Source organism: Macaca fascicularis, chromosome 6 (genome assembly GCF_037993035.2).
Source record: "Macaca fascicularis isolate 582-1 chromosome 6, T2T-MFA8v1.1".
In the NCBI taxonomy this organism is placed as follows: domain Eukaryota; kingdom Metazoa; phylum Chordata; class Mammalia; order Primates; family Cercopithecidae; genus Macaca; species Macaca fascicularis.
The window spans coordinates 102907379-102927209 of record NC_088380.1 but is presented as its reverse complement, the minus strand read 5'-3'; the positions used below and the strand labels follow the sequence as shown (position 1 = coordinate 102927209).

Genomic DNA, 19831 nt, shown 5'->3' with positions numbered 1-19831 from the left:
GCTGATTTCCTGAAGAAGTTATCTTGTATCATTTCTACTCAAGTACTCCACCTCCTTCCAGACAAGTATCTGAGGATGATGGGCGATCCCACAGCAATGTGTGTAACCTCTCCTGCTTATGATCCCTGTTCACATAGCATTTTCCAAAAGCATTTGGTGTGAAGTGCCAGAAGAAAGAAGAAGAAGGTTCTTTTAGCCCATTCATTCATTCATTCATTCATTCAACAAATATTGACTGACTAACTACGTGCCAGGCACTGGTGATATAACAAGGAACATACATATTTTTGTAGGTAGAGACAGACAACCAAAAAGTATGTTAAAGAGTGATCAATGCTGTAGAGGAAAATACACCAGGAAACAGGAAAGAAGAATACCCCTAGCCACCCTACACTGGGGTGATGCTAGCGTTACAAAATGGAAACAGCGGCCGGGCACGGTGGCTCACACCTGTAATCTCAGCTCTTTGGGAGACTGAGGCAGGCAGATCATCTGAGTTCAGGAGTTCAAGATCAGCCTGACCAATACGGCGAAACTCTGTCTCTACTAAAAACATAAAAATTAGCTGGACGTGGTGGCACACACCTGTAATCCCAGTTACTCAGGAAGATGAGGCACAAGAATCACTTGAACCTGGGAGGCAGAGGTTGGAGTGAGCCGAGGTCGTGCCACTGCACTCCAGCCTGGGTGACAGAGCAAGACTCTGTCTCAAAAAAAGTAAAAATAAAAATAAAATGTAAACAGAGAATAAGATACCAAAAGAAAGAACGTGAACGATTAATTGTAACAAAAGCCTTTGTAAGCTGATACTTTCCTTCCTGGATCCTTTTACCTTACAAATGGAAAAAAACGGTGGGTAGGGGTAGCATCAAAATTATGGTGATGTTTTAAGATGGCTTTGGGTTTCAGATATCTGACAGCCATACTCATGTACTTCAAGGAGAAAGCTCTAGCTCTGTAAGCCATCTGGGCAATGGTTTAATGTCTTTTTTTTTTTTTTTTCCCCAGAGGATTTTTAAAGTACAGGAAAACGTGTGTGTTTATTTGGCTGCTCTGTGCCCGCACACGTGCAAACTGTGCTAACAGGTTTTTCCATGTTTTGCTGAATTTGCCAGCTTGCCATAAACAGGCTTCCATGTCTTAATTGTCTATAAATAGCACGAACACACAAAAATGCAAATCAAGACAAGCTGTCCCTTCAACTGCTGCTGCCATGATGACAGCGAGCGACAATTGGCCAAATCAATACATGGAGACTGAAGCTGTCCGGCAGAGAGCACAGGGCCGACTGCTTTTCCCATAGCATTTAAAGAAACAAGCGGAAACAGCTCTCCACACAGGACAGACACGTCCTTTGTTCTTTGAATAAATGCTGCCAATGCCCAAAATACTTTCTCCATCACACTATCTATATGGAATTCAAGTTCCTTCCAATACCATGAGTAACACCAGTGATAGACTATGTTTAGCCATAATGACCCATTAGCATTCTTTTTCCTCTAAAATGTTGAAATAATAACATTGAGTGTGCACTCACGAGGTGCCAGGCTCTGAGTTTGATCTCGTTTAGTTCTCATTGAAATCCGGTAAGATCAGTACCATATTCTCTCATTTTTCATAGATGAGGAAACTGAGTCATAGAAAGGCTAAGTAAGTTGTCCATGGTCACAGGTTATTTAGGAACTTTTCTCCAAACTTTCAAAAGTTAACTACTGCCACTATTACTAATGGGTTTCTGTTTGTTTGTTTTTCTTTTTTTTTTTTTGAGACAGGGTCTTGCTCTGACCAGACTGGAGTGCAGTGGCGTAATGATGTTTCACTGCAGCCTCGACTTCCCGGGCTCAAGTGATTCTCGCACCTCAGCCTCTCCAGTAGCTGGGATTACAGGCATGAGCCACCACACCTGGCTAATTTTTTAATTTTTATTTTTTGTAGGGATGGGGTTTCACCATGTTGCCCAGACTGGTTCCGAACTCTGGGCTCAAGAGATCCTCCCAGGTCGGCCTCCCAAAGTGCTGGGATTACAGGTGTAAACCACTGTGCACAGCCCTACAAATGCGACTTGTACAAAGTCAGAGCAGTGAGCAGGAAGAGAACAGAGACTTCAGTGAGTCTCCTGGCTGTTGCAACACCATATCCCTCCTCCATACCGTAATGTGTCTACACCCACCAAGCTCCTAGATGTTGAAGGCAGGCCAGCTCAGAGCCGAAACAGCAGTAAAGAAAGAGAAGATGCAGACATGCGTCTTGATTTCAGTTCGAGCGTGCGTCTCTCCCCTGCAGCTGCACAGGCAGAAACCAGGGGCCTGAGTCTGAGGCAGTGTGTTTGGTTCCTGGCAGGTAATCTTTTGGGAGACCATCCCATACAATTAGTGTTACACTTCTCAAAAAGGAAGTGAGACTTTTATAGAAAAATCGATTCCATTTGGGAGAAAGGTCTAATAAAACTACAAAAGGATAATTCAACAACAAATTAAATTCATCTGTCCAAACTGAAATCCCAAAGCCCTCTGGGCACACAGCTGCTTTTCTGAGCTGAAATTCAGCTCCAGCTAAGAAACAGGTCAACTTTTCTAAAAAGATTCTTTTTCACAAGCCTTCAATAAAAATTCCTTTCCCTCACTTGTCATTTTCCAGATTTAATGGCTCCGTTGGCCTTCCTCTTATTTAGGCCATGAGCACTGACTGCATGTCTGCTACGGCTGGGACTCCAAGGGAGGCACCCTAGGGAACACAGATGACGGCAGCACAGCGACACCCTCAAGGAGCACACACGGGGAAGGCAAGATGATACCATGGCAGCCTTCAAACAGAAAAGAACTTGGCCTCCATACCCCGTCTCATTTCTAGAAAACAACGATGCTGAGTCAGTAACATTTACCGAACAGCCTGCAGTGTGAAGGCAGGCACGAGGGGGCTCCATGCGGGGAAGAGCACCTTCAGAAGGGGGCATGCAAGCAACGTGCAGGCAGGAGACACTCCCACTCACAAGGGCCAGCCTGGGGGCCTGCAGAAATGCCCATGCATCTGGGAGGAGGGAGAGAGGACAAGATACTTAAATGCTCTAAAATGAATAGAAGCATCCCAAGAACCTCCCCCAAAATGGGGCAGGGATTTACGAAAGACCAAACCGAGCATGCGCAGTTACCTGAGCATAGCGCCACCAGAGCGAGCTATCAAGGAAGAAACAGGGTCACTAGAAGCCTGAGCCTCTACTCCCAGCTCTGCAACTCATTCACCCTATGACCTTGGTGAAGGCTCTTAGCTTCTGTGAGCCACAAGAGAATCACGGGAAAACAGAAGATATGAAAACTGCTCTGCCTTTTTCACAGAACTGCTGAGGGAATAAAATCAGATAATGGATTTTTAAATTCTCTGTGAATTACGAAGCAAAATACAAACGTATGAAATCATTCTTACCATTAATAACAGCACTGTAAAATTAAGAGCAGAGTTAAGACAACAGCATTTTCCACCCCCCGACTCCCGAGAGAAATAGTGAGTCCAGCTGATGTATTTGGGCAACCCCAGTATCTAGGCTTTGAGAGCCTCAAACAGCTCAGGAACTCTGACAGTATCACTCCAGCCCAGTGCTCATTAAGTTCTCCAAGACAGCCACTGACATAAAATACTACAGCTTTTTCAGCTGGGCTTGAAGCCCTCCTCCAAGCTCACAGCACAGCTAAACAATGAAGAAGAGGTTTTCTGCTACTAGGCTCAAAAGCTGGCTTTTGTAGATTCCCATAGAAAGAACATTCAAGGCCAGGCGTGGTGGCTCATGCCTGTAATCCCAGCAATTTGGGAAGCCGAGGCAAGAGGATCACCTGAGGTCAGAAGATCAAGAACAGCCTGGCCAATATGGCGAAGCCCCGTCTGTACTAAAAATACAAAAATTAGCCGGGCATGCTGGCGGGCACCTGTAATCCCAGCTACTCGGGAGGCTGAGGCAGGAAAATCGCTTGAACTCAGGAGGCCGAGGTTGCAGTGAGCTGAGATCACGCCACTGCACTCCAGCCTGAGGGACAAGAGCGAAACTCCATCTCTAAGAAAAAAAAAATAAAGAAAGAGCATTCTTTTTTGCTGATGTTTAATTTCCTGTGCTTAATACAGAGAAATCATACAACACTGAAATCCTGAAAAACATATCATAAAAAGCATTTAGTGACTGAAAAGACATTCAATATAACCTGTAACAGTGAGTTCCCCTCCTCTTTCCAGCGAGCTCCACTAATGCTGTGACCCTTAACAATGCTTTCACTAACACAGAGAAAATTTAATAGGACCGCTTACCCCTCTCAGCTGACAGCTAAACCAGTGCTTCTCCCTGGGCTCACTAAAGATTGCCTTTACCTAAAACCAGGCTGCAATGACCCTGTAGATGTTGACTAACAATTTCAAAATTCCCATATTCTTTGTCCACTCCTAAGGAAGGTGAACTGAAGCCAGGTGTCTCCAAGTCAGAACTAACAGAGGCCGTAAACATCAATGGCCCATCCCCTTCTTTGACAACCAGGGGATCTAAAGCTGAGATTATGGAAGAAAACAGCCTGCTTAGGAACAAAGCGGAAACCAAAGCCTAGTCACTTAACCTCTGGTCCAGAAATCCTGTGACAATCCAGCACCCATATAGGATGAGTCTCCCTAACCAGAAACTCCGAAATCCACAACTTTTTGAGTGCCGACGTGACGCTCAAAGAAATGTTGATTGGAGCAGCTCAGATGCTGGATTTTTGAATTCAGGATGCTCAACCAGCAAGTGCAATACAAATATTCAAAAATCCAAAAATGCAAAAAAATCTGAGACACTTCTGATTCCAAGCAGTTTGGATGAGGGATATTCAACCTGCATTTTTTTTTTTCCTCTAATGAAGGAAATTAAAAATGAGAACCGAGCAAAGTCATTCAACCCATACTAAAGTCATTCAATAGTTTAATTAGTACCCATTTAAAGTTAAGTGCTACCCGCAGATATTTAAAAGGATGAACACATACATGCCTATAATCCCAGAACTTTGGAAGGCCGAGATGGGAGGATCACCTGATGTCAGGAGTTCAAGACCAGCACGGCTAGCATGGTGAAACTCCATCTCTACTAAAAATGCAAAAATTAACCAGGCATGGTGGTGCACACCTGTTATCCCAGCTACTCGGGGGGCTGAAGCACGAGAATCGCTTGAACCTGGGGGGAGCACGTTGCAGTGAGCCAAGATCACACCACTGTACTCCAGCCTGGATGACAAAGCAAGACTCTGTCTCAAAAAAAAAAAAAAGAAAAAAGAAAATTAATTTAAATTGTGTTTTCACATGCAGCCCATGTTCCCATAACACAAGCCCTGCTCTGTGCTCCAAGGGCACACAGGGTGCCCCTTTATCTTAATACTCACCATATTCCATGGCAGCCATTGGCACATGTCTGTCCATCACACTAGACTTCCTGTGCATGAGGCAGGGATCATATATTATTACCTTTCTGTCCCCAATGTCTGGCCTAGAAGACACTCAGTAAATGATTACTGAACTAAGTCAGTTACTAAGACATGTTAAACTTGTATTAACAAAAATGTCTGGCCTAGAAGACACTCAGTAAATGATTACTGAACTGAGTCAGTTACTGAGACATGTTAAACTTGTATTAACAAAAATGTCTGGCCTAGAAGACACTCAGTAAATGATTACTGAACTAAGTCAGTTACTAAGACATGTTAAACTTGTATTAACAAAATTAATTCAATAAGTTTGCCAATGCAGCGTTCATACCACACAGCTTAAATCTCAACCTGCGGATTTATCTTGTGTTCTGCTAGATTATCACCTATTAACATTCAGGAGGCACCTAGTATGTGCTAGGCATTACTAATTGCTGGGGACCTAGCAGTGACAAAACAACATTCCTTGTTCGAAGAGGAGTTCTAATAGAAAGAGGAATAGAAGGAACAGGCTAGATTGATGAGAGAGCTAAGAAAAGGACAGGCTGCCATGGGAAGCACCTGGTCTTGTCTGGATGGTACATAGTTAACGAAGTCTGAGTGCTTCATATGGCATAAGATCATCTCCTCCAAAGAAGCGAATGAAGCTTTGATTCCCCAGTACCGGAAGTCACCATAAAGATGCACACAGCCACATGCTTAGTGTAGGAAGTGAAACCAACCAACCAAACAAAGCTCCAACTTCCAGAGGCAACAGTCCAATTATGAAATCCTCTGGCTACGTTCAATTGAAATTCAAGGTATTCAAGAGGCTAATATTTAAGTGATAAATTAACCCAACCACTTAAAACTAAACTAGTCTTTGGTTCAAGGCGTAAGGGTATATACTACCTTTACAAATTTATTAGCTCTTAATATTTACATTTAAATATGATGATGATGGTGTAATAATAACTTTACTGAGTAGTTACTATGTGTTAGGCACCAAACTAAGCACTTTACACACACATTTGCACAATCCTGTGAGATGATAATGACTCCTTGTCATCCCATTTCATAGCTGAAAGTCAGGTTTATATAAGCTTAAAAACTTGCCCCAGATGACACAGCTAGTTAGCAAGACGCAGGCAGCCTGACTCCATAGGCCTTGTTTAAAGAAGGAATATTTATAAACTGTCCAGCACAGCAGTGGTACAAACAAGAGTTCAATAAATGCCTAAAGAGTACTTCATACCCAAAATTGTTTCCCGCCAATCAAACTACACTTACTCTGGTTCTGCATAACCAACTGTCAAATCATTGTTCCATGAAGAAAAGGTGGAACGGGTAGAGATCAGAATAGAGTGAATAACTGGTAAATATACTTCATGGCAGGTAGTAACAGGAGGTGGCATTTAGGCTATTTCCACATTTGTTTGCATAACACTTTTTTTCACAGTTCTAAAGCACAAGAACCATTCTAAGCTGGTGAAAGCATAAGGCATGTCTATGATCCAGGACTCCAATTCACTGTGGATCAGTGGATCTCAACCTTTATGGTATATCGGTTTTTAACAGCACTATAGCTGCCCAGGCTCCATTCCTGCAGATTCTATTTCAACTGGTCTGGAGTAAGCACGCATGCTTTTTTCACAGCCCCCCAGATGCAGCTAGGTTTGCAAACCACTATCCAAGATGTTCTCACACTTCCGCTCAGTTCAACACACACTCACTGAGATTCTAAGCACTACGAATCGGGCTAAGTTAACAAGTCAGGCTCGACTCCCTAATAATATTGGCAAAGAAACCAATATCAGAGATTTATTCCAGTCCAAACCAAATAAATTGCCGGGTGAAAAAAATGCCCAGGCAAAGTTTGCCACACAAAACAACTTCCTGTATCTTCCCGGTCCGTAGCCTAGAGACTAACTCTGAGCCATGAGAATTCAGAATCAGGGGAAAATGCCAGTCTGAGGCATCTGCCACACTCCTAACACACCCCCAAAAGCGCCCAGCTACATTTCACATCCACTGTCCTAACAGGGGTCGAAATAGGGAAGAGCAGTGCAATACAGAAAACAGAGCCTGCTGGGTGCCAAAAGGCTGGGGAATTCCAGTCCTAGCCCTGCTACCAATCGGTCTGGTCACTTCTCTCTGGTCCTGGTGTGGCCAACAGTTACGCGAGAGGGTGAGGCATAAAACCACAGATGTCAGGCAAGCTCCAGAATCCAAAATACATAGAAATTAAAAAGCATTAAGGTGATATCAAGGAATATATGCCATCAACCAGAAAAGTAACTGAAGTATTCCTTTTCCCATTCATAAGAAATCAAATGTGGAAGCAGAAAACTGAGCAATCAGCCTACCAAGTTGACTGGGGCAACAGAATACACTCAGGGATTCTGTTCAAAACAGCGGGGGTGACAGGCCAAAAGGAGAATGGCAGAGCGTCCCTCTCTCCTCTGTCCACCCATGCCACCAGCACGTGAGTGCGTCCACACGCAGCGCCCAGTCTCCTGTTCCACTGACGCCAGCGTCCACTCATCGCAAGCCTACTAAGTGCCACATCTGCTATGATGCTCCCTCATCTCATCACCATAGACATCCCTGCTGGAGGTGAGTATGTGACAGACGAAAATCACGGAGGCCTAGGGAGGTTGAGACCTGCATTCCCACTGCGGTGAGGGCGTGCTTGAGAGGGACCCCACGGCTGGGCTCTCCATGCTGCTCTCCTCAGTAACCACTCCCAGAGCAGAGCAGCGAGGGGGAATTTTCTTCCTCTCACTATTTTCAGCCCCTTGGCTGACCCAGCATTCCCCAGAAAGCTATCGAGTCCTGACAGCTCTGAGGCCACAAAGCCATAAACGCAGGGGACACACAGCCCATCTGTCTCTAACGGGTCTTTTACTTGTCATGCTGGTCATTTCTAAGAGCAGATGGGTTAAGAAAGACGTGGCAGGTTACCACGAAATGACCCCTCCACTCCTCCGTGGGGGAAGGCTGACTAGCGAGCAGTCAGGCCGGCTTTCTCCCCCCCCACTCCCTGCATTCCTGTCCCTAAGGAACCACAGACAATTCCACCAAATATAGGCAGGAGACAGCCACCTCCTTCCTACAGCTGGAGGGGGGAAGGGTCCTCTCGGGCCTTTCTAACTGCATGAAAACCAAACTGTGAGCCGTACTGACCCGGGCCTCACTCATGTTGCAGGCATGTACAACACAGGTGCCCAGTGGTATCATCAGGCAGAAATATGAATGTGCTTTCCATCGTTTTCATACAGTGATTCCAGAACCGCTATTCACACAGCTCCACTTCTCACACATATAACGGGCTTCATGGATTACACAGCATTTTCACCAAGCCCCTCATCCGCTCCTCCCAGCAGCCTTGTGTGATCCCTTCAGTAAGCTTCCTCATCTCCATTTCTTAAGAAATGGAGTTTCTGAGGTTATGAAACCAAAACTTTCCCAAGAACATCCAGCTGGTGTTAGAACCAGGATATGAGGGCTTCTGATTCTACAACCAGTATTTGTGCCAATATTCCACATGGGCCCCTCCAGGGATTTCTGCCTGATCTTAAAATGCAGACAGCAAATCCGTCTCTCTAGAGTTCTGGGGTTCCCTATAGACAAGAAGTAAAACTTCTAACAGAAAGCTTATACTTATTTGGAAGGCTACGTGGGATATTCCTTTAAGTTAGTTTGTTCATGTTTTGGAAAGATTGTTCCAATGACAATGCGGGGCATCAAGTGTAGAAAGGATTCCATGATGAGGCAGAGAAACAATTCAGTGGCTCTTACAATAGTTCAAATGAGGCATGAGGCGCAACCAGAAAGGACAGAGGGAAAATGCATTGGAAAGAAATGCAAAATGAAGTCCACTCAGACCCAGGATGGAAAAAAGGGGATTAAGCATGATAGTGGTTTCTAGTTTGAAAGACTGATGAACAACGATGTCATTAACTACTGCAGAGTGGTATCTGGGGCCTGGGTGCACCAGTTTGTTTAACCATTCACCTGCTGAGCAGTTTCCAGGCTGTTTCCAGTTTCTAGCCTTTATAAATAATGCTGCTATGAACAGATACATAAAGGCTTTTGTGTGAACATAAGTCTTCATTTCTCTGGGATAACTGCCCATGAATGTGACTGCTGCATCCTATGGCAATTGCACATTTAGTTTTTTCAGAAACTGTCAGCTGTTTTCCAGAATGGCTGTACCATCTTCCATTCCCACCAGCCAAGTGTGAGTGATCCCATTTCCTTGCATCCTCACCAGCATTGGTCTTGTTACTACCTTTTATTTTAGGCATTCTGATAGGTGTATAGTGATGTGGCTTTAGTGTGCATTTTTCTGATGGCTCATGATGTTGAACATCTTTTCCTGTGCTTATATGTTATCTGAAATGCCTCTTCAGGTCTTTTATTCATTTTCAAAGTAGATGATTTGGTTTCACTGCTGAATTTTGATAGTTCTTTATATATTATAGATATGAGTCCTTTATCAGACATCTGGTTTGCAAATAGTTTCTCCCAGTCTCTAGCTCCTCTTTTCATCTTTATTTTGCACTGTACATTTTAGTCCATGATCCATTTTGAGTTAATTTTTGTACGAGGTATAAGGTTTAGATCAGAGTTCAGGTTTTTTTCCTATGAATAATCAGGTAGCCATTAACTTTTTTTAAGAGACAAGGTCTCACTCTGTCACCCAGGCTGGAATGCAATGACAAGAACAGAGCTCACTGCAGCTTTGACTCCTGGGCTCAAGTTATCCTCCTGCCTCAGCCTCCTGGAGTAGCTGGGACCACAGGCAGGTACCACCACGACCAGTTAATTTTTTTAGTTCTTGTAGAGACAGGGTCTTGAGCCATGTTCCCAGGCTGGTGTGGAACTCCTAGGCTAAAGTCATCATCCCACTTATATGCGGCCAGGCAGTGGCACATGACTGTAATCACAACACTTTGGGAGAATGAAGCAGGAGAATCACTTGAACCCAGGAATTCCAGACCAGCCTGAGCAACAGAGGGAGGCCCTGTCTCTGCAAAAAATTTTAAACATTAGCTGGGCATGGTGTTGTACACCTGTGGTCCCAGCTACTTGAGAGGCTGAGGTGGGAGGATCTCTCGAGCCTATGAGGCTGAGGCTGTAGTGAGCCATGATTGCACCACTACATTCCAGTCTGGGAGAAAGTGAGACACTGTCTCCACAAAAAAAAAAAAACAAAAAAAAAACAAAAGAAAAGAAAGAAACAAACAAACAAAACATGCTAGAGCATCACCCATATGAGACAGGTATTGTCTTTCTGAAAATTTAATTACAGTTATATAATAGACATGTAAAATGTCCACTTTGAAAGCTTGAAAAATATATAACTCTAAGTATTCTTACCTTAAAATTCTGATTCCTACCTAAGATATCACATACTGTTTACATAAGTATCACAATGCCTGGACAACAACTAAAAATGTGTACGAGGGAGAAAAATGAGCATGTATGCCTATTAATTAAGGTATATTTCCCCCTCATTACACAAAAAGTCATCACGGCAAACCCCTGTGACTGTATCTAAAGCAAGCCTACAGTTTTACTTCTCTGTATAATAAAATGCAAGGCTAAAATTCAAATACTAAACATTTCCTGAAGCCAAGGGTAGTTTACTTAAAATAAATGCCCCGGGTCTATATCAAAAATATGAAAAAGCTAGCTACTTAGCCATTGCAATCTAAGTTCAGCTTTTTCTTTTTAAATTGACACATAATTGTGCACTCTACATATGTATGGAGTACACATAGTGATGTTATATTACATGTAATTTATGTGATCAGCGTAATTAGCATATCCACCATCTCAAACATTTATCATTTCTTTGTGTTGGTAACGTTCAATACCCTTCCTCCAATTATCTGGAACTATATATTCTTTTTTTTTTTTTTTTTTTTTTTTTTTGTGAGACAAAGTCTTGCTCTGTTGCCCAGGCTGGAGTGCAGTGGTGTGATCTCAGCTTACTGCAACATCTGCTTCCCAGGTTCAAGCTATTCTCCTGCCTCGGCCTCCCTGGTAGCTGGGGTTACAGGCACCCACCACTATGCCCGGCTAATTTTTGTATTTTTAGTAGAGATGGGGTTTCACCACATTGGCCAGGCTGCTCTCAAACTCCTGACTTCAGGTGATCCACCCATCTCAGCCTCCCAAAGTGCTAGGATTACATACATGAGCCATGGTGCCCAGCCTGAAACTATATATTCTTGTTAACTATAGTCGTCCTATGTTATAAAACACTAGAACTTACTCCTATCCAGCTCTAATTTTGCATCCTTTAACAAATTTCTCCCTATCTCCCTCTTCCCCCACCCTTCCAACGCTCTAGGATCCTCTGTCTACTTTCAACTTCCATGAGATCCACTCCTTTTGCCTTCCACATAAGAGAATATATGCTGTGTAACTTTCTGTCCCTGGCTTATTTCACATAATATCTTCCAGTTCCATCCACATTGTTGAGAATAACAGGACTTCATCCTGTGTTATGGCTGACTAGTACTCCACTGTGTATAAAGACCACATTTTCTCTATCCATCATCTGCTGTTGGACACCGAGGCTGATTCCATACCTTGGCTATGGTGAACAGTGCTGCAGGAAACACAGAGGTGTGGATGCCCCTCCAACACTGATTTCCTTTTCTTTGGGTATCTACACTGTAGTGGGACTGCTGGATCACACTGTAATTTCATTTGCAGTTTTCTGAGGGACTTCCATACTGTTTGCCATAGTGGGTGCCCTAGCTTACTCTTACTCTTTTTCATTTTTCTCTTTGAGACAGAGTCTCACTGTTGCCCAAGCTGGAGTATAGTGGTGCAATCTCGGCTCGCTCACTGTAGCATCCGCCTCCCGGGTTCCAGTGGTTCTCATGCCTCGGCCTCCTGAGTAGCGGGGATTACAGGCGCCTGCCACTGCACCTGGCAAATTTTTGTATTTTTTAGTAGAGATGCGGTTTCACCACGTTGGCCAGGCTGGTCTTGAACTCCTGGCCTCAAGTGATCCGCCCACCTCAGTCGCCCAACAGTGCTGGGATTACAGGTGTGATCCACCATGCCCAGATAATTTTTGTGTTTTTAGTAGAGACGGGGTTTCACCATGTTGGCCAAGCTGGTTTCAAACTCCTGACATCAGGTGATCTGCCCATCTCGGCCTCCCAAAGTGCTGGGATGTCCGCGTGCACCCCGCGCCCAGCCAGCTGCTCTAGTTTACACCCCCCTACACCCTGTAAGAGCTCCCTTGTCTCCATATCCTTGCCAGCACTTGTTATTTTTTGTCTTTTTGATAATACCCATCCTAATCGGTGAGATGATACCTCACTGCGGTTTTGATTTGCATTTCTCTGATTGTAAGTGATACTGAACATTTTTTTCACATATTTTTTGGCCATTTGTATGTCTTCTTTCAAGAAATGTCTGTTCGGTTGGGTGTGGTGACACCAACCTGTAAGCCCAGCACTCAGAACGCTAAGGCAGGAGGACAGCTTGAGCCTAGACCAGCCTAGGCAGCAGAGCAAAACCCTAGCTCAAAAAGAAAAAAAAAAAAAAAAAAAAAAGAAATATCTGTGTCTGTTCAGCTTTTTGACCTCCAAAAATTAAGAGCCCATTTTGGAATCGGACGACCTGCCTGATTCAGAGACAATCTGTGTTTGGTTCTACTCTGCTACTTCCTATGTGACTTTGGGAAGTTCCCTTAGCCACTTTGAGCTCAACTTCCTCAACATTAACCAGGAATAAGTACCACCTGCCTCTGCTGGTTAACGCTGAGGACTGAAAGGAGAACCTCAACGCCACTTGACGATGCTGCCTGGCGGAAGCCCCTCAATGCGGGACTGGTAGGATCATCTGAAGCTAAGTACAACTTTCCTTTCCACTGTCCTAGGCTCACTCTGCATGCGATTAGAAAGGAATAGCGAATAAAGGAAACCAAAATAATTGCTTAATTTTTAATAAGAAATTTTTAAAAAGTGGGGGTGGTGGCAAAATAGGAGGGAGAGGAGGGGAAGGAAAAAGCAGCCAGTCCCAAATTCTAGTCCAGGGCTCATCCCCGGCCTCCTCACTCAGGCAATCACCAGTCCCCACCTCCTGGGGAGGGGTACTTTCTCCGCTGGATTCACCTACAGGGAAGGCACTGCCACAGGTGTTCAGAAACCAGGAGCACCTTGAAATGGGCAATGTGCTTTGGGTAGGAGACCTACAATTTGCCCAAAGAAACCACGGCACAAAAGTGACCCACATAGGAGGGACCAATGGCTGTAAATACTTGGTGGCAAAAACTGATGTCATACCGTCTGTAAAGGAGACACACACCCAAATAAAATTTGCCAAAATAGCATGAAAAAAATTCAGCAGACATCCAGTGCCATTCTGTTACTGAAATATGTATATCCCAAAGCCAGGGACCTCTCTGGAACACTGTCTTTATTTCCACGTTTCATGGAAGATGTTTGAGTGCACTCACGTGTGTCTCAACAAACCTCCAGTCCCTGCTCTAAACCCTGTGACTCCTCAGCAAAACCCAAAAACAAGTATCAGTTTTCCTTCCAAATGGGAAATTTCCTGACCTAGCGAAACCAGCATCAAATCCACTTATTATGAGATAGCTGATTACAGGCAAAGCCCTCTAGTCCAGGATGACTCCCCTCCTGCAGGAGCGGGAAGGATGGGCATAGCACTGGCCTTCCAGACCACATCTCCAGGCAGTTTGAAACCATGGCTGCTCAGGTGAGCCATGATAAAAATCAAAACCAAGTATCTCTGAAAAGTGTGCATGTCAAGACCCAGACCTCGGACCAGACTCAGCAGAAATGGATGTTGCAAGGTTTGTTCAGAGACCTCCTCTCCATACCCCCTCTCCCCGGGACCTCCCTCCTTGCACTAGCGGTCCAGGGCCAATGGACCGCTCCCTTACCTCTAGCCCAGTGCATTTTCAGGACCAGCTCCCAGACTGTACCAGACCCTGAAATGTATTCGCTGAATGCACTATTTCTTGAAATGATCATAAATCACCTGATTATAGCAACAATTGTTTTAAAAGTGTTCTCTCTCTCTCAGGAATCATGCCATGAGTTTGAGCAAGCAGCTTTGCTTCTCTCTACTGCAATTCTATCATTTGCAAAATGTTAACAATTACTGTGTTCACCCATAGCATTGTTGTAAAAAGCCTTAAGACCCACTTCATGTAGCCTGCCCGGAGCACAGACCCTGTCACATGGTAAATGCCCACTGAAGGTGAGTTATCTGTAGCTATTATTACCTGCCCCTCCAGCGAACAAAAGGAGTCGATCAGGTCTCATCGTATCACCATGAAAGGATGTCCATGTAGACTGTGCAGTGGGAGTAGGGGAACTCAATGTTTATCAGGTACTATTTTGTTTTTTACAAAGTGTACATATGTATTTGTAGGTACACTGGAAAAGATCTGGAAGGAAATACACCCAGTGTTAATAGTGACTACCCCAAAGACACATTCATCCAAACACACAACAGAAAAACACTCACTATCTTTCTGTCTTCCATATCATTTGAACTATTTTCAATAAGCATCTATGGCTTTTGTAAAGTTTTTGAAAGCAATTTATTGCATTTTTTTCTGGAGAAACAAGCAGGAGCACGAAAAAGGTGGAAACAGAAGGTAAAATGGAATGGGACTCAATGGAATTGAGTCCCAGCCAGGCTCAGCAGGCACACGAACCACACACCTCTCACTACAACTCAACACCAGCTCTCTCTTCTCTTGGTCCAATGGCCCAAGACTTAGAGATAAAATGTTTATTGTGATCACATCAATCACACCAAGGAACTTGGAACCACCCTTTCAAACTCCTCTCGTTGTGTGTACCTGCCCAGGGCTGTTAGCTTTCCTCCTGTGTCTTTGGCTGGCCTGTAATCCCCTAGCAGTGGAAATGCATCCTGACACTTAGCCATCATCCCCACAACACTCAGCACCGCATAGAGACCAGGGCAGTGATGCCCACTCGGACTGCGATTCACTTATAAAGCAAAGGACCAGGGGCCAGATGCGACTTGTCTTTGGTAACTCACCAGCTGTTGCTTGAACCAGAACAAAGCCAGGTCTCCTGATGCCCAGAAAAGAGCTAGTGCCTGTACCGCTAGAAAAGTGGTGAAAATGTTTTGCTTGCTGTGAAAAGACGCACTACTGGAGAAGATGGGTGCAACTTCTCATGGAGCCACTCAGCCCAGATCACCAGGAAACAGGGCTGCCGGATGACACACTAAGCCCAGATCACCAGGAAACAGGACTGCCATATGAGACACTAAGCCCATCCACTGGAAAGGAAATCTGGCTGGGCAGTAGAAGGAAATTCACACAGGTTACCCCAGCCCAACGGCAGGAACAACATGAAGAAAACAAAAAATAACTGACTGGAAAGCCATAGCCTGGCTAGCAAATTCAAAACAGAGCCACAATCCTAGCAGCACATATCACTGCAACACAGAGCTTCAGTCAGTGTGCTCACACTTTAAGTAGAAAGGTAAAATGTCCATGTTTTTGGAACAAAGGGCTATTTTTATGTGTGTGTGTGATGTCAGAACAAACTGTTGGCAAGGAAATAGAAATAGGCGCCCTTACACATTGACAGTGAGATAACAGTATGGCCCTAACAGAAGGGAATCGAGCAACACCCATCAACATTTAAAATGTGCAGAACCCTGAATCCCACAATTCCATTTCTAGCAATGCATCCTATGAACATATTGATGCAAATATGGAAGAATTACGTACAACTCAGCATTGATTAATCCAAACGGTTGGGAATAACCTAAATATTTACCAGTGGGGAACTGATGGAGAACACTGTTTATCTTATGCCAACATCTGTGTTTTAAAAAGAAGATACATAGGCTGGGTGCAGTCGCTCACACATGTAATCCCAGCACCTTGAGAGGCTGAGGCAGGTGGATCAAGAAGCCAAGATATCCAGACCATCCTGGCCAACACGGTGAAACCCCGTCTCTACTAAAAATACAAAAATAATCTGGGCATAGTGGCGCGCGCCTGTAGTCCCAGCCACTCAGGAGGTTGAGGCAGGAGAATCGCTTGAACCCAGGAGGTGGAGGTTTCAGTGAGCTGAGATCACGCCAGCCTGGTGACAGAGCAAGACTCCATCTTGGAAAAACAAACAAGCAAACAAACAAACAAAACTGGCAACAGTGGTCACAGAGCAGTGATGGGAGTAGGACTGCCTTTCACTCTCCAGGACCTTTTGAATGTCGCTCATATTACATACTCAAAATATATGACTACAGTAAATATTTTCAGAGTAACTATGAAAAACTGGGGAAATAATAATATCTAACACACAGGACTGCTGCATAATTAAAGGATGAAAAACATTAATCACTATCAGAGTTCAAAGGAAGAAAGATTAATTCTAGCTTGGATGTCAGAGCGGGGATCATGTAAAGGAAGTGAGTATTTCAAGTCTTGAAGGATGGAGAAGATTTAAAGAGGCAGAAGTGTGGAGATGATGTCCCAGATGGAGATAAGAACATAGGCGAAGACGATGTCCCAGACGGAAATAAGAACACAGGTGAAGACGATGTCCCAGATGGAGATAAGTACATAGGCAAAGACGATGTCCCAGACGGAAATAAGAACACAGGTGAAGACGATGTCCCAGATGGAGATAAGTACATAGGCAAAGACGATGTCCCAGACGGAAATAAGAACACAGGTGAAGACGATGTCCCAGATGGAGATAAGAACATAGGCAAAGAAGATGAAGAGATGAGAAGGTATAAATTCTAAATGCAGCTCTCAGGCTGGGCTTCAGAACAGCGCTTAGGCAACAAGTTGGAATGCAAGGCTGATGGCGGGAATGGAAACACTGCAACCCAACTTGCATATCACGCCCAGATCATGAGCCTTGAATGCCAAGCCAGGGAACCCGTCCTTGATCTTAACAACAAAAAATCACTGGGCTGGGCGTGTGGCTCACGCCTGTAATCCAGTGCTTTGAGAGGCTGAGGTGAGAGGACTGCTTGAGGCCAGGAGTTTGAAACCACTCTGGACAACACAGCAAGACTCTGACCTTACAAAAAATTTAAAAATTAGCTAGGCAGTGCTGGGATTACAGGTGTGAGCCACCACACCCGGCCTGGTTTCTCTACTTCTAAGGGCACTAATCCTGTCAGACCAGGGCCCACGCTCATGACCTCATCTAACCCTAATCACCTCTCAAAGGTCCTATCCCCTAATACCATCACACTGGCAGTTAGGGTTCCAGTACAAGAATCTGGAGGGGACATTAACATTCAGTTTATAACAATGTCTTTTCAATCCTGTTGAAAAAAACAACCAAATGAGTAGGCAAAGAAGTACCTTATATGTAAACAAGTCAGAACTTTTCATATTTCTGCGAACACATTAAGGTCAATTTAAAATGTCTGATAACAAGAGTCAGAAGCAGAGATAAATGAAAGTTAGTTACTCTGCATTTTAGGCCCACCTTGAGTTGTCTTCCAATGACATTGTGGCACAAAGAACACTGCTTTCTATTCCTGGTTTTGCCACCAAAGAAGCTGGAACATTTCCCTGTATTTCTGTTTATCTTGAAAATCACTGGGCTGACCTAGCAGACCTCCAAGGTCCCTTCCATTCACAAATTCCACAAATAACTTCCTACCAACAGAGGCTACACAAATAAACTACACTGACGAAGGGGAAAGCTAACACTAGCAAACAATGAGATGCACACAAGACAAGACGTATAGAGAAGTGGATCAACCACAAACTGGTGGACGATGAGCCGGCGGGGGATAAAAACACATTCCCTAACGATGGACAGACAGGAAATGGCGCTGAGGTAGTATTGTTGAAGATTTCCTATTTTACAACTTCAAGATAAATGGCCCAATTGTTTATATTCATTCTGATTAAATGTGAACGTGAAAACTTCCTCCAGGGGACACAGACATCTAAAAAGTTCCCAATGTATCCAATTTGTCATTTGATATTTTTACTGACAAGAAAAATGAGGGACTGAATATACAAACAGAACATGCCTGATCATATGTATAAAGACAGAACTCAGACCACAACCTGTAGCTGCCCACCCAGGAAACCAATCCCCTATCTACAGTAAACAGCTAGGAGGCCAGCCAGGCTAGCACATGAGACAGGAAGCCAGACTGCTCTCTCTCCACAACCCAGAAACTAAACCACGATTCTGTCCGTGGCCAGGACTTGACTCAAAACTGACAGCCACCCTAATTTTGGCCCCTATTTCCATTTAGGATAATTCAAAGAAAGCCAAATACACCCCTAACGAATCACATAGGACACCCCACTTCTGCACAGCCGCCTCCAGCCCCCACAACAGCCTCCACTGAGAGCCATTCTTTTCCATCCTGAAGCTTCCCCACTCCTCATCTGCCACTCACTTGCATGTCAGTCTCTGCCACACGCAAGTGATGGTGCCGACTCCCTTGCCACAGCAGCTCTGAGAAAGTCATCTCTGCCTGTCTCATGTGGGCGGCCTTCCTTTATTTCCCCCAAAGAATAAGTCTTAAATGAGGGGCTTCTCTCTATATGGCCCAGCTACACAATTCAGAAGCCCAGCATGGCAATTCCAAGCCTGGAAAGACCATACACCCCTCAGGTCTTCTTTCCACAAAACACAACTTCCTTGAGTTCTTCAGTCACTCCCCACTAACCGGGGAAGGAACCATGTGTTATGGAAAGATCAAGGGCTTTGAAGTCAAACTTCTGAGTTCATCAAGTACTTCATCTTTCCACTTAAATTACATGGCCCTGCCCAGGCGTGGTGGCTCACACCTGTAATCCCAGCACTTTGGGAGGCCGAGTTGGGCGGATCACCCAAGGTTGGGAGTTCAAGACCAGCCTAACCAACATGGAAAAACCCCGTCCCTACTAAAAATATGAAATCAGCCTGGTGTGGTGGCTCATGCCTGTCATCCCAGCTACTCGGGAGGCTGAGGCAGGAGAATCACTTGAACTTGGGAAGCAGAGGTTGTGGTGAGCCAAGATCACGCCATTGCACTCCAGCCTAGACAAGAAGAGCAAAACTCTGTCTCAAAAAAAAAAAAAAAAAAAAAAACAAATGACGTGACCTTGAACAATTTTCTTAACTTCTCTAAGCTTCTATCTTCATCTTCAATAAAATAATTTTACCTCTAAGATTGCATTAAATGGAATCCCACATGTAAAACAGCTGACAAATATTAGGGGCCCAACAGCTGTGTGCTCCTACTGCTGCCCCACTTTACCCCAAGGGAGAAGTGCAAGATGTCCAGAAAAAGCCTGTTGATCCCTACACCTCAGCATCCTGTGTTCACACAAGGCGCAGTGGCATCCAGACTTACCTGGGTCACCCAAAGACAAGCCATGTTTTGATTTGTCAACTTAGGTA

At 44.4% G+C, this 19831-nt stretch overlaps 1 protein-coding gene across 5 annotated transcripts in view; it reads right to left on the bottom strand.

Annotated features, from left to right (window-relative positions):
• The window catches only part of LOC135971373 (SH3 domain and tetratricopeptide repeat-containing protein 1-like), a 52210-nt gene that overhangs the window by 20629 nt on the left and 11750 nt on the right, over positions 1 to 19831 (bottom strand). The window contains exons 1-2 of one of the 5 annotated variants that reach the window (XM_065546563.2): positions 5385 to 5432; positions 5132 to 5249 (exon numbers count right to left, since the gene is read on the bottom strand). The exons of 3 other annotated variants lie outside the window; for them this stretch is intronic. In XM_065546563.2, the coding sequence (XP_065402635.1) occupies positions 5132 to 5249; positions 5385 to 5411 (145 nt within the window). In that variant the 5' untranslated portion in view covers positions 5412 to 5432. Of the gene's footprint in view, positions 1 to 5131; positions 5250 to 5384; positions 5433 to 19831 lie in introns of those variants that run through there. One more of the 5 variants, XM_073993961.1, reaches the window with a different exon arrangement.